This window comes from Palaemon carinicauda, chromosome 3, assembly GCF_036898095.1.
Source record: "Palaemon carinicauda isolate YSFRI2023 chromosome 3, ASM3689809v2, whole genome shotgun sequence".
NCBI lineage: Eukaryota > Metazoa > Arthropoda > Malacostraca > Decapoda > Palaemonidae > Palaemon > Palaemon carinicauda.
In genome coordinates, this window is record NC_090727.1 from 47,359,538 (window position 1) to 47,374,280 (window position 14,743).

The 14,743-nt window shown below is 47.9% G+C and overlaps 1 protein-coding gene across 3 annotated transcripts in view; it reads left to right on the plus strand.

The window, feature by feature from the left end:
- The window catches only part of LOC137637319 (rab-like protein 6), a 235,033-nt gene that overhangs the window by 59,508 nt on the left and 160,782 nt on the right, over nucleotides 1-14,743 (plus strand). For all 3 annotated transcript variants that reach the window (XM_068369567.1, XM_068369572.1, XM_068369563.1), the window contains exons 2-3: nucleotides 12,888-13,045; nucleotides 13,404-13,510. In XM_068369567.1, the coding sequence (XP_068225668.1) occupies nucleotides 12,919-13,045; nucleotides 13,404-13,510 (234 nt within the window). In that variant the 5' untranslated portion in view covers nucleotides 12,888-12,918. The remainder of the gene's footprint in view (nucleotides 1-12,887; nucleotides 13,046-13,403; nucleotides 13,511-14,743) is intronic.

Consider the following 14,743-nt stretch of genomic DNA (forward strand, 5'->3'; position numbering starts at 1 on the left):
ACGAGACCGATCATCTCCTCTTCCTTGTCGACGATCGTTCTCGGGACGTCGTTCTTGACGTTCCAATGATCGCCACAGATCACGAGCTAAAAGGTCTTCACAATCTTGATGCTCTTCTTCTAGGAGACGTTTAGATTCATAAGCTAAACCCTCACAATCACCAGATTGAAGATCATCATGATCTCGACCTTCTTTTTCTAGAAGACGTTCACATTCATGAGCTAAACGCTCACTTGTTCTCTAACCGAAATACAAACCAACGCTATTTGTAAGGGTATTACTTTTGGCAAAGCTGATAGGTCAAGCCAGTAGAATTTAGCAAGGGTTAACTACCCATTCCTCTAGTTAGCGGGGGGAAGGTGGGTTAGCCAGCTACCCCTCTCACTCACACACCTGTGACTGTGCTTCACTTTGCTTTTGGCTCGGATGATGAACGGTTGTTGCCGCTCCTCATCCTCTCAATTATTTTGCACAGCCATTAATCGGTTTTTGTCTTTTTTTTTTCCGTGTGTGTGCCGAGTTCTGCTTACCGGCTATGCGTGCCTGCCCTGGTTTGAAGGGCTGCATCTGCGGTACCTTCATGTCCATGGTAGAAACTGATTCTCCCTGCCTTTGTCCGGTAGGTCTGCAGAAGTCAACGCTGCGACGAATCTAACAAATGTAATGAATACCGAGAATGGTCTGCCTCCCCGTGGGAAAGGTGTGGGTGTTGGCAGAAGAAGTAGTCCTAGCAAAATTGTTCTCCATCGAAGGTTTCTTCATAGCAGAAGAAACCCAAGCCTTCTTCTTCTGCTTCCCAACCTTCCTCCAAAGGTCCTACTCGAACGGCTTCCTCCTCGGAACCATTAAGTTGTACCGTAGGCTGCTTAACCCCCTTTCAACCTCGGTCCTTGATAGGTGGTACAGCCTTTCTTAGTGAGTTGGCCCTGCCTCTCCCCCTGAGGGAGGCTGTGTCTCTTTTCTTCTTTATTACAGGTTTTGCCGGGTTTGACCAGCCATGGTTCCAAGGAGGTTCTGTGGCATTTTCTTTTCCAGGGTGTTGAGCTGCAGCGATCGTCAGCTTCAGAGGTCGACCCCTTGACCTTGGTCGACGTGGTGGTATCGGAGGTTTCGTCTGCTGCCCTGCCAGCAGACTCTGTTGCTGCTTTTTCTGATTCTTCCGCGGCTGGCGTGGACTGCACTTCTTCCCCTGATTAACATCTTGCAGGTAGAGCAAAGTCCAAGGCATGTCCCTTTTGTGAATATTCTCCTTTCTCGTTTGCGTGAAGGGGCACTCACAGAGACTCCTCTTTGGAGGCATGCTGCTGATCAGCTTGCTGATTCTCCTGTCGCTGTGGAGCATCGTCATTGTGATAGGAGACATTGCCGCACTCGTCCACCGCTGCGCCTTCAGGATGCCTTTTTACCTTCGGCGAAGAGATGACTCTTCCGGTTCTTCATCCCCGCAGCCTTCCTCTTTGTTGGAACCTACCTGTCATGCCTCTTCTGGTTCCCGACCCTCTCCAGCCTTATCGGACTCGTCTTCTCACCTACGAACTTCGGATCGTAACTCGCCTGCAAGGGATTGTTCACTTTTCATTCCTGAGAATGTACTTTCTTCTAAAGGACACATTTCTTCTTCTGAGCATCCTGCAGCTGTTCGCCATCCATATGCGCAGCGTTCATCTGCTCGTCAGGCGTAGGTTCATCATCCGGCCGCTCGTCAACCTACATCTTGTGAAGCGCCTGTTCAGTCTACAGCTTGTGAGTCGTCTGCTCAGCTGACATCTCATGAATCCCCTGCTCAGCCGACAGCTCGTGAATCCCCTGCTCAGCTGGCAGTTCGTGAATCACCTGCTCGTCGGCGTCGGGATCTTCCTACCACTCGTCGGTTGCCTGCTCACCAGCGTTTGCTCACACGGCAAGCTGCCGCTAAGCGTTTGACTTCTCGTCAGGCCTGTACGCATAGACCTGCTGCTCGTGAATTGCCCTTTCACCGTTCGCCGACTCACTGTACCGTAGACCAAATTTCGCCTTCTTTTTGTAAGCCCCGATTACCCCCCACGTCAATCGCATCGTTCCCCGATGGTTCGTCGATCAGCGACCTACCATCATCCTCTCGTCGATCAACCATCCGTCTTCTCGTCGGACAGAGGCGGTTGACCTGGAGATTCTCTCTTGAGTTCTCAACGAGGAGTCAACGCTCACCTGCTCGTCAGCGACCATTAACGGCACACCAGCGTTCGGCAGTGTGGCAGTGATCGCCAGGCTCTCCAACGCGCCAACACCCAGCAACTCAACAGCATTCGCCATCGCGCCAGCGGTCATCAACTACCCAGTGTTCGACGACAAAGGTGAGTATCTACCCTCAGTCAAGTAAGGATCGCCAGTCAACATCGACCGCGCAGCAGCAGAATACCCACAAGGGTAAGATCTCTTGCAGGTCTTCTTCACCAAGAACCTCAGTTCCTTCTTCAAGGAAGGGTAAGGTTCCCTCTGTTCGTTCTCCGTTACCCCATTCCCCTCCCCGCAAACGCATAACAGCACGACTGTTGGGGAAGGAGGAAGAGGGCAAGTCACAGGGTTTCAAGATTCCGAAACTGTCGGCACCAAGAAAGTAACCAAAGGCGACGACTTCGAAGTCTTCCTCGTCTGGGATTAAGACTCATTGAATAGACCCTTCGACTTAGTTTCCTTCAGGGGAGCTTTCGGACAGCGCATCCGTCAGTAAGCAGCTGTGGTTCAGTGCTTTGGTCAGGGCCGTAAGCCAGGCTTTTGGGCCTAGTATTCTTTCTTCTCGCCCTGCAGAAGCCCCTGGGGTTTCCCTGGGGGATTCCACCATTTCATCAAATTCAAGGCAATGATCTACAGCCACGTCACCCCTGAATAGGAAGAGAGAAGTACATGCCGATTTACTGTACCATCATGCAGGGTCAAGCTGACTCTGATCAGAGCTTCAAGGTCAAAGGTTGCCCCGGTTAGACCATCTTCCCCTCTACATACCGCTGCCTCACCTTCCCACCTGGGAGGCTCCCGCGGGGAAGAGTCATTCTCGGACTCTTCCCAATCGTCCCCGACAGTAGAAGCTCTTGGAGAGTGCTCCATTTTAGCTGCAGAACCCGTACAGGTTCCTAGTCCTCTCCCCTCCAAGGTCCAGAAGGTCATTCCAGTCAGACTTACACTTTTGGAAATGCTTTTCCCCCCCCCTAAGAGGGAGTCAAAGGATTCCAAGACAGCTCCAAAATCCTCTTCCAGGATTCATCTGGGGTCAGGAGCATCGTCAACCAACCCAATATCGATTCCGATCCACCCTGAGACGAGATATCGGCGATGGATGACGATGACTACGCTGCCAGCCCAACATCAGACGGCGACCTGAGAGAGTCAGAACATGCCTTTTGGCAGGTTCTGGCTTGCATGAGGGCTCTCAGTGTGTTGTATAACCCAGAGACTGCCCCCTCAAGAGGGCAAGGATGGTGTCTCGGGCACTCGGAGAGCTCTGAGGTCCAGTGCAGCTCTGCCCTGGTCCAGGGGTTTGAGGAGTGCTCGGCGTAAGACTGCCACTCAGCTTGCCGTCTCTCTGTGTCATACCGATCTGGTTCGTCTTCTAAACTCCTCCCCCGACCGGATGTCCACCAGAGGAGGTATTACGAAGTCCTCAACGAGCCTTGCTCGACATTAACTCTCCACCACTCCCTTGAGGAGTTGACGAAGGGAGTCTCTCTAGTGAGTCTCTTCTCGCCAGGTTGCATTCTCGCCCTCTGAGATCTTAAACCAAGAAAAGGTCATGAAGTACGCCATGCAGGCTACTTAGTGGCTGGATCTTTGGTTGGAACCTGTGGGTATCCTGGTATGTACCGAGGATTTTTCTAAGGAAAGTACCAGGAAGGCTATGGAGACCTTCCTTCTCTATGGTACCCACACCATTGAGTTTCTGGCCCCCCAAGCGGTGAACTTGTTGGCCAATACCATCTTGAAATGAAGGGATGCAGTGGCCAAGAGATTCCACTAGCAGCCCCAAATTTTGAGATTGCTAGGTTCCAGAACTTGTCTCTGGAGGGTTCATCTCGTTTTGAGCCTAAGGACGTCGAGCAGGCTGCGGAGAGGTGGAGGAAGTCTCACCAGGACCCCCTCCTCCTTAGGGCCTTAACATATTGGCTCTACAGACCACCAGGTCCTCTGAAACCCAGCCAATCCAAACTGTCAATTAGTTAAACAGCAGCAAAAGACAAATTGGTGATGAAAAAGCCCTTTCCTTAGTACCGGAGAGGCACTATGTCCACCCGTGGAACATCTCTCCCTCCATTGACCGAGACTCCAGTGCTTGTGAGCTCCTTTGCGATGGGATCAGTAAAGGACCGAAGTGCAGACCATGTTGGAGAGGGGCGCTCTCCAAGAGGGGAGCTCCTTTGGGCGAAGGAGAACAAGGTAGATCTACTGACGAGATTTGTACAGGGACAGAGGAATGTGAGGGCGGACATGCTCAGCAGGAAAGGGCAGGTTCTTCGCACAGAATGGACCCTTAACCAACAGGTCTGTCAGAGTCTCTGGAGGCTGTGGGGGAGACCCCTAGTAGATCTTTTCGCCTCCAACTTGAACAAGAGGATCCCCAACTATTGCTCCCTAGTTCCGGACAAGGAGGCAATAGTGGTGGACGCCTTTTTGATGGATTGGACGGGGATGGACACATATGCCTTTCCCCCGTTCAAGATCATCAATCTGGTCGTCAGGAAATTCGCCCTCCTCGATTCGGGACGAATGATCCTGGTAGCTCCATTCTGGCCAATGAGAGAATGGTTTACAGAAGTGGTAGACATGTTGATGGACTTCCCAAGAAGCCTTCCTGCAAGTCCAAAGCTGCTCAGACAACCCCACTTCGAGAGGTGTCATCAAAACCCCCTCGCTCTCCAACTGACTGCCTTCAGACTATCGAGAAGCTTGTCAGAGCGAGAGGATTTTTGGCGCAAGCGGCGAAAGCTATCGCCAGAGCGAGGAGGGTCTCTTCACAGAGAGTCTACCAATCCAAGTGGGAGACTTTTAGAGCTTGGTGTAGGAAGCACAAGGTTTCCTCATCCACTACCTCTGTGAGCCAGATTGCTGATTTTCTATTGTACCTCAGGCAGGACGCTAAGCTGGCAGTGTCCACAATCAAAGGGTACAGAAGCATGCTCTCTACAGTCTGTCGACATAGAGGCTTAGATTTGTCTCACGATAAGGACTTGCAAGGCCTCCTGAAGTCTTTTGAGACAACCAAACAGATTCAGTTAAAGTCTCCTTCTTGGAACCTTGATGTGGTTCTTGAATTTCTTTGCACCAAGAGATTTGAACCCATCTCTCAAGCATCTCTTAGAGAGGTTACGAAGAAAACCCTCTTCCTTATGGCCCTAGCCACAGCTAAAAGGGTCAGTGAGGTCCATGCGATTGAAAATCAGGTAGGCTTCAATCAGAATGAAGTGGTTTGTGCCTTAAGAATGGATTTCCTCGCCAAGAACAAGAACCCTTCAAAGCCCTGGCCAAGGACTTTTGAGGTTCCTAACCTAACTAACCTAGTAGGTTAAGAGCAAGAGAGGCTCCTCTGTCCAGTTAGAGCCCTCAAAGCTTACTTGTCTTACACTAAGAATGTGAGAGGCTCTTGTAGCTCCTTGTGGTGCTCGGTGAAAGATTGGGAAAAGCCCCTTTCAAAGAACGCTTTGTCTTTTCTCCTGAGGAAAGTTATAAGAGAAGCGCATCTCTTGTGTGAGGAAGAGCACTTTGGCCTTTTAAAAGTGCAGGCTCACGAAGTGAGAGCCATTGCGACTTCACTTGATTATCGCAAGAACATGTCGGTCAGACAAATTATGGATGCAACGTTCTGGAGAAGCAACTCTGTGTTCGCCTCTCATAATTACCTCAGAGAGGTGAGAGTGGATTATGAGTATGGGCCCTTACGTAGCTACGGCTTCTGTATTAGGCAAAGGAGTTACTACCTCCCCTCAACCTTAGTTTTTTGTATGCCTGTGTGTGGGTTGGTGTTTTTAATGGTTGTCTGAAGACGTCGACTTGTGGTACAGTCACCTCAGTCTAGATAGATAATTGATATCTATGCTGCAAAGGTTAGGTGGTTGGTTTTTGTAAGGTTGCAGTTTTTAATATAAGGGTAGTAGGTAGTCCTGAAGTCTAGTCAGATTGTTGGTCTCGCCCCGTTGACAGACTCGATTGAGTGATTTCAGCATGGCAGGTCCCATCTTGGCTGACACTCCTAAGGGAAAGCGACTCAAGAGGCAGGAATCTTTGAAGTCAGATACCTTACTAGGTAAGGAATCAAGGAGTTTTTTATCTTACAACTTTTTGTTGTTTCCCCAACGATGTTTACTGTCTATCACCCTCCTCCAAGTGTGTGAATCAGCTATGTATACATAACTGCCAGGTAAGTTCTATTCATAAAAATGGAGTTTTTATGATAAAACAAAGTTTTATGAATACTTATCTGGCAGTTATATATATATTCTAAGGCCCACCCACCTCCCCTCAAGAGACAGGTCGGGCATAGATGATCTGAAGAACAGAAAACGGGAATGATTCCAAGTATCACCCTGTAAGGGTTGTTAACCACCTAACCACACAACCACCATAAGGCGGTTGCCACGATTTTTCAAAATTTCTGCCAAAAGTCAGAGACTATAGCTATATATATATAACTGCCAGGTAAGTATTCATAAACTTTGTTTTATCATAAAAACTCCATGTTTATCTGAGAGAGAGTGGAGAGATTGTGATCGCTATGTTAGGCGATTGGAAAAGGACAGACTTACGAGGGCTAGATCGTCGAGTATTCTGTCTAATAGGTCTTCGGATAGTCAAGCCCTTTCTAACTTGCATAATACTAATATTCCTGATCCTAACCCTAAGCTTGTAGTACCAGACCCACCTACGGAGTCGGAGGTAAGTCAGCCTTCTTTGAAGGATATTATGGCTGCTATCTCTGCCTTGGGAGTGAAAGTGCAACCCCTTACTTTGGATAAGGAAGTGATGTGGGGGGCAGTGCGTGGTTTGCAACGCAAGTTCAGTGATAGTGATAATGCAGTGGAGGGTGCGTCTGTTCGTGTCTGTCATGCTGCTAGCCCTGGACCTCTTCCATGCTCCCCAACCCCTGGGAGAAGGAAAGTCGACAGGCTATTGGAGGTGAGACGTTGAACAGCGAACGGACGTCCCTTCGACCGATCCTGTTGACGCATCCCAGAATGCTCACCCTCGCCGCAGGAAAGGCGAGATGAGGAAGGGTTCGTCTTCTTCGTAAGACGCAAGACCTAGATGCGGTTGGCGACAACCTCTTCAATTGAGACCTCTCAAGAGACATAGGTCCCCCGTTAAGTTCCAGCAACCCTTGTGTAGCAATTGGAGCTCTCCAGAAATCTTCCTATCGGAAGAAGACGACGTGTCCGCGCCTAAACAGAGGTGTAGGACGCATAGTTCGTCGGAGGAAGAAGACGTGCACTTTACATCGGTTCACGCTTCTCCCCAACCCCCAGATTGGGAGATGTCGCAAGGGACTTCACCTCATCTTCACCAGAAGACCCCAGCTAGGGTTTCCGAAACTGTGGACGCTCCCTTGCAGCGATCTGGACACAGTACAGGAAGTGACAAGGATCGTGACACTCCCTTGCAGCAGGCTGGACGCATGCAGGACGCACTGCAAGCAGCATGCCTGTCAGAGCTTCATCAGTCCATTACGTCTTTGTTTGACGATTACAAGTCGCAAGGACTTTCAGAGGAAGCTCGCAAGAAGGAACCTAAGGACGTCAACAGACCTAGGAAGAGAATAAGATCGGAGTGAGACGCGTACAGCCAGCAAGACACGGACTCGCGGCAAGTTGCGGCACTCATGGACACTCCCTCGCAGCGATCTGGACGTGTTACGGGAGGCGACAAGGATCTAGACGCCCCTTCGCGGCATGCGGGACGCAGGCGAGGCGTGTGATTCTCCCACTCGTTCTACATCGGAGATCGCTAATCCCTTAGAGGAGATCTCAGAGGAGGCGACGCAAGAAACTCTTCATGCGGCAGATCTTAAAAGATTACTTGCAGTTTTGGCGGACTTATATCCGGATGACTTTCAGCAGGCTGTACCTCGGAGCCCGCCCTCGCAGTTTTTGAAGGGTAGACCCCAGAAACTTTCCTCCTTCAAGAAGACAGTAGTGTTAGCCAGATCGGTCAATCGGGGTTTTTCTACATTGAACGATTGGATTCTCAAGAAAAAGGAACAAGGAAGGACATCCTTTTCCTTCCCCCCTACGAGATTGGCTTCTAGATCCAGTGTGTGGTGCCAGGCTAGGGAGGCTCTCGGTTTGGGAGTTCCTGCCTCCTCCCAAGGGGACTTCTCCAGACTCGTTGACGCCTCGCGTAGATCAGCCATGACTAAGGCTAAGGTTATGTGGTCCACATCAGAGATGGATCACTTGCTGAAGGGCATCTTCAGAACAATCGAGGTCTTCAGCTTGATGGACTGGTCTCTCGGAGTCCTCGCAGATATCACAGACGAAAAGAACAAGACGCAGATGCATCTTATTGCCTGTCTCGATAAAGCCGTGATGGACGGGACGGTCGAACTCACAGCGCTTTTCACGGCAGGTGTTATTAAGAAGAGAGCCATGCTGTGTTCTTTCCTGTCGTCAGGATTGACACTCGCTCAAAGGGCAGAACTCTTGTATGCTCCTTTAAACAATCACCTCTTCCCTTCAAATGTGGAGAAGGACTTGTCGGCAGCTCTTGCGCAACAAGCAACGCAAGATCTAATTACCAGGATTGCGAAGAAAGTTCTTCCGGCAAACATTTTAGGCAGGAAAGAGAAGGAAGCTCCTCCCACACGCCAGCCCTTTTGTGGGAGGGCCCTTTCGAGAGGAAGTCAGAGAATGGCTGCTGGAGGACAACCTCGTAAATACACAAAGCAGCAACCAAAAACCAGAAAGTGAGCTCTACAACCTCCAGACACAAGTGGGAGCCAGGTTATCCCACTATTGGTAAGAGTGGAGCCAAAGGGAAGTGGATGACTGGACAGTCGATGTTTTGGAGGAGGGTTACAAAATCCCCTTCCTAAAAAGGCCTCCTCTTTCGCCAGAGCCATTAGAGTTGACAGCTACTTAGTCGGGGAGCAAGGCAGCAGCTCTTCAAGAGCAGGTAAACCAAATGCTGTCAAAAGCAGCGATAGAAGTAGTAGAGGACCCCTCATCAGAGGGATTCTACAACAGACTTTTTCTGCTTCCCAAGAACTTGGTGGGTTGGAGACCCGTTCTGGACGTAAGTCCTTTGAACAAGTATGTAAGCAAAGTCCAGTTTGCTCTGGAGACATCTGCGTCAGTCCTAGCAGGCATCAGTCAAGGAGACTGGATGGTGTCGCTAGATCTGCAGGACACGTACTTTCACGTCCCAATTCACCCGAACTACAGAAAATTTCTGAGATTCGTACACCAAGCAACTATTTATCAGTTCAAAGCACTTTGTTTTAGACTAAGCAAGGCTCCTTACGTTTTCACTCGAGTGGTGTCGAACATGGCTCGCTGGTTACATCTGAAAGGGGTACGAATATCAATTTACCTGGACGACTGGCTAATCAGAGCCAGGTCGCAAGAAAAGTGTCTGGAGGATCTACGAGTAACAATGTCCATGACGCAACAGCTAGGTCTGGTTGTAAATCTGGCCAAATCACAACTGACGCCCTCACAAGACATCATCTACCTGGGGATGAGGATTCAGTCAGTGGTTTTTCGGGCTTTTCCAGCCCCGAAACGCATTCTGGAATGCTTAAGAAAGGTGAAGCGCTTCCTAGGCAGAAGGACCTGTTCGGCGAGGGAATGGATGAGTCTGCTGGGGACCCTCTCCTCGATCGAGCAATTTGTATCCGTGGGAAGACTTCAGCTACGTCCACTGCAATTCCATCTGTCAAGATATTGGACAAGAGACCAAGGCCTAGAGACTTGGATTCCAATCCCTCTGGGAATCAGGAATCAGTTGAGTTGTTGGGACGACCCCAACAAACTCCTAAAAGGCCTCGAACTTCAACAGCAGAACCCCGACCTAGTGTTGTATTCAGACGCATCGGATGTGGGGTGGGGTGCAACACGGCATATAAACGTCAAGGAACTAGTGGCCATTCTTCTAGCACTAATGCACTTCCAGGAGGAAGTCCAGAATAAGTTAGTTCAGGTCAACACAGACAACACAGCATTGGCCTACATCAGGAAACAGGGAGGCACTCGTTCGGATTCCCTTTACGAGGCAGCAAAAGATCTCCTACGGTGGGCAAAAGCGAGAAATATAACTTTGATAACCCGCTTCATAGAGGGGAAGAATGTCAGAGCGGATGTTCTCAGCAGAGGAAGACAGATTCTCACGACAGAGTGGACCCTACATCACGAGGTGTGCAGCAGGCTTTGGAATCTGTGGGGAGAACCGTCAATAGACCTCCTCGCGACGCAGAAAACAAAGAGGCTACCAGTTTATTGCTTTCCAGTCCCAGACCAGGAAGCAGTGGCAGTGGACGCCTTCCTCATGGATTGGGGAGGACTAGACACGTACGCCTTCGCCCCATTCAAGATCCTAGACAGAGTCTTGGAAGAAGTTCAGAGAATCGAACAACGCCCGCATGACTCTGATAGCTTCGTTTTGGCCCATGAGACCCTGGATCACAGAAGTGATGGAGTGGGTAGTAGACACCCCCAGATCGTTACCTTGTCGGTACGATCTACTCAGACAGTCACACATAAAGAGATACCATCAAAATCTCCTCGCTCTCAATCTAACTGCCTTTCGACTATCGAAAAACTGGCAAGAGCGAAAGGCTTTTTGAGGGAAGCTGCAAGAGCAATCGCAAGAGCAAGGAGGACGTCCACAATCAAGATATACCAATCTAAGCGGGACGTGTTCAGAGAATGGTGCAGGATTAACAATTTTTCCTCTTCCAGTACCTCTCTAACTCAACTGGCAGATTTTCTGTTGCATTTAAGAACACAAGAGAAGCTGGCAGTATCAACCATCAAGGGATACCGCAGCATGCTAGCCTCCATCTTCCATCACAGACGTGTTGACGTGTCAGGAGACAAGGATCTCTCGGACCTCATAAGATCCTTTGAGACCGTTAAGAGGAAGGACAACCCAACCCCCTCTTGGAATTTGGATGTATTCCTGATGTTTTTAACCTCGAGCAGGTTTGAACCTTTTGACAATGCTTCATGGAAGGATCTTACTAAGAAGACCCTATTCCTGGTTGCGTTAGAGACAGCCTAGAGAATAGGCGAATTGCAAGCCATTAGCAAGAAGGTGGGCTTCAATAGAGAGAATGCAGTCTGCTCTCTACAACTAGGTTTTCTCGCCAAGAACGAGAATCCATCGCAACCATGGCCCAGATCCTTTACCATTCCAGGGTTATCTCATTTAGTAGGACGGGAAAAGGAGAGAGGCCTTTGTCCAGTGAGATCCCTAAAATTTTATCTGCAGAGGACCAAAAATCTGAGAGGACAGGCAGATAACTTCTGGTGCTCGGTAAAGAAGCCTTCGTTACCCTTGTCAAAGAATGCACTGGTGTTCTTTATAAAGGATGTAATAAGGGAAGCTCACCAGAACTGTGACGAGAAAAGCTTTCCAATCCTTAAAGTCAAACTACATGAAGTAAGAGCTGTGGCGACTTCGATGGCTTATAGACACAACAAGTCTATGAAATCAATTTTAGAAGTGACATTCTGGCGAAGCAAGTCTATCTTCGCAGATTGTTACCTTAAAGAGGTACAGACCCAATATGAGGATTGTTGTTCCCTGGGTCTGTATGTTGCCTCCGGCATCGTAGTTGGAGAAGGTACTACTGCCTCTAACCTATAACCTTTTATTATATACCCTTGCTTTTCTCTTGAACTTGATATCACAGGTTGTCTGGGAAGGTTGTTGCAACCTTCCACAGTCTGGGATGCAAGTCTAAGTTAGTTTTTATGGAGTGTGTTTTTAGTGTGTTTTTGGGTCAGGGGGTCAGATCATTGTCCATGGCTATGCCAGGATAGCAAGGGTGGTGGTCTAGTCATGTTAAAGTCAAGGACGGTGCGGCAGCCCCACAGAGACTTTTACAGCCCCCTGGGTGGATTGCTGGGTCTCTTAAGGAATGCAGGCCAATGGGCAGGATAACTATGAAGCCAGCTTCCTTATTAGGTAGGAACCAGATTATTGGTACAGCTAATTTGTAGCGATTAATAGTTATACAAATTCCCGACGGGGTTGCAGTTTTCTAACCCACCACCAATGGTGTCAATCAGCTATATATATGTAACTGCCAGGTAAGTTACATATTTAAAAATGGTATTCTCATTTTAAAATAAATTTTTAAATATATTTACCTGGTAGTTACATACATAAAAGGTCCCTCCCTCCTCCCCTCTGAAAACAGGGGAATGGAATTTCTGAGGACAAATGGGAATGGTTCCAGGTACCTGGATAGAGGGAGCACAGGTATGATCACCTGGCCACCTGTCTGCGATTGCCGCGAATTTTGAATTTCTGCCGTGCGCGCGACGAATCGGCGGGATTAAGCTATATACAGTGTATGCAACTACCAGGTAAGTATATTTAAAAATTTATTTTAAAATGAAAATACTGTACCATTTTTCTTAACAGTACAATCCTTGAGCTCTTTATACAAATTTGTCCCGCCATCACCTATCCCCCTGCATATCCTTCCTGCAATCAAAAGTGATGTTAGAATGCAGTTGTGTGTGTGAACGGGGTAGCTGGTACTACACCCTCAACTAAGTCTTACGGCTAGTTTTCCCGCTTTGCCAAAAGTATACAGTATATTCTAATAAAGAGCTCAAGGTTTGTACAGTATTACTATACAGTATTAGGAAAAAAACAAATTACTTTAAATTTGTAATGTCTTTTTTATCCTTCCTCAGTTTGTGGGGCTGGGTCAGTAAGGGGTTCAAGATGTTTTCAGCGCTGCATAAGCTGACAGGCCGCGCTGATGGCCCCCTTACACCCACATCACCACCTGGCATGCAGGCCATGGCTGCATCATTGCAGAAACGCTTTGCCCGTGGTGTTCAATATAATAGTAAGTTTTCTAATACTGTATTATATTCTTTATTTAGATGAAAAGTTACACACAATGATACCATCACTATTTTTAATTTTATAGGTATAATCTTTCTTTACAGTGAATGTCTTAAGAAACCACTCTCTTATGTTATTTTAATGTAGTGAGGTATTCATTAAATCTTGAATTACATATTGTATATCTTTCAATACAGATACTTTTAACACTTTATGATGATAGAGAGACATTATCTTTTAGCTTGGGTCTCATGAAAAGTAGCTGGTTTGCACTTATCAGAAGCCTTCTCAAGTGTTAATTCTTCATAATACTGTAAAATGCATAGTTCTTTTACTTTAATAATTATTATTTCCTGTAGTGAAAATTGTTATCCGTGGAGATCGAAATGTGGGCAAGACGTGTCTTTTCAAGCGTCTTCAAGGCCAGCCTTTTTATGAAGAATATGTACCAACGGAAGAAATACAGGTAACAATAGAGCAACTGTTATTATAATTTTTGGAATGGATTGAAATTTGATTTATCTTTGTTTATTCCTGGGCAAATACAAAACCTTCGCTATTTATATGGGTATTACTTTCAGCAAATCTGAAAGACGAGCTATGATAATGTTAGTGAGGGATAACTACCCCAACCACTAGTTAGTGGGTGGGACCCACCAGGGGCGGTGGAAGAACAGAATCCAAGGCAGAGTTCCCCTTCTGGGAAACATGTCTCTCGTTCCCAAGAGAAGACCACTAGCGAGCAGCGGAAACGAAACGCTTATGCTTCTCTTCCAAGGGTGGAGGTTGAGCGTTGTTCTCTTTCGGGTGAATCAACCTCCCACTTGGGGGAGGCAGATCTAGAGCTTAGCAGAACCCCCCTCGCCAGCTTTCTGTGGGACATTCCCCTTCGGAAGTCCATCGGGTGGAGAAGTTTATGACTCCTCTCCATGTGGGACGTACTCCTCATTGTGCTGTTAGGAGATGCCTCTTTGAACTTCTGGGTTCTAGTCACGATATCCCTTAGTGGTCTCATGACAGTCGTATTGACCCTTCGGGGTCTCGCGGTATGAAACTTTCAGGTTCTTATGTTGAGCAGGCGTGTTTTTGCAATGTAGGTTACATTGAACCTTTGAGCTCTCGTACCAACTGTTACATAAAAACTTTGGTTTCACGTGACAGCGTTGATCCTTCGGGATCTTGCAACAACGGTTATGCTGAGCCTTCCTTTCTCATCCTAGAGTGAGGTTTTTTCCAGTACTGGAGAACCCCCTCTAACGAGCTCGAAATACTTGGCTCATGTTTTTTGCTAAGGACAGAGAGTCCACATCCAAGCTACAAGAGATACTCTCTTGTCTCTCCCATCTTCCTTTGGGAAATGGGATATGATCTCTCTTTTTCCTCGCAATTGGTACATCCGGTCCCCATGGAAGACTCAGTTCATTAAGATACCGACGAGATTCTTCAGTCAGAAGTCTCCAGTGTGATCTTCAATCTCTGTCATGTGAGGGAAAGGTCTTGTGATCAGACAGTAACCCATGGCTTCCTGTTCAGGATTGACCCCATCTTTGAAGACTTCGGACGACTGACTGATCCTAACAGTCTCGATCTTCTCCGAGACATCTTGAGTTTACCAGGATCTGAGAATTGGAGTAATCTAAGGAAAGACTTTACTGTCATTTCCAATAAGGGTATCTATAGACTTGATCATCAGGCTGCA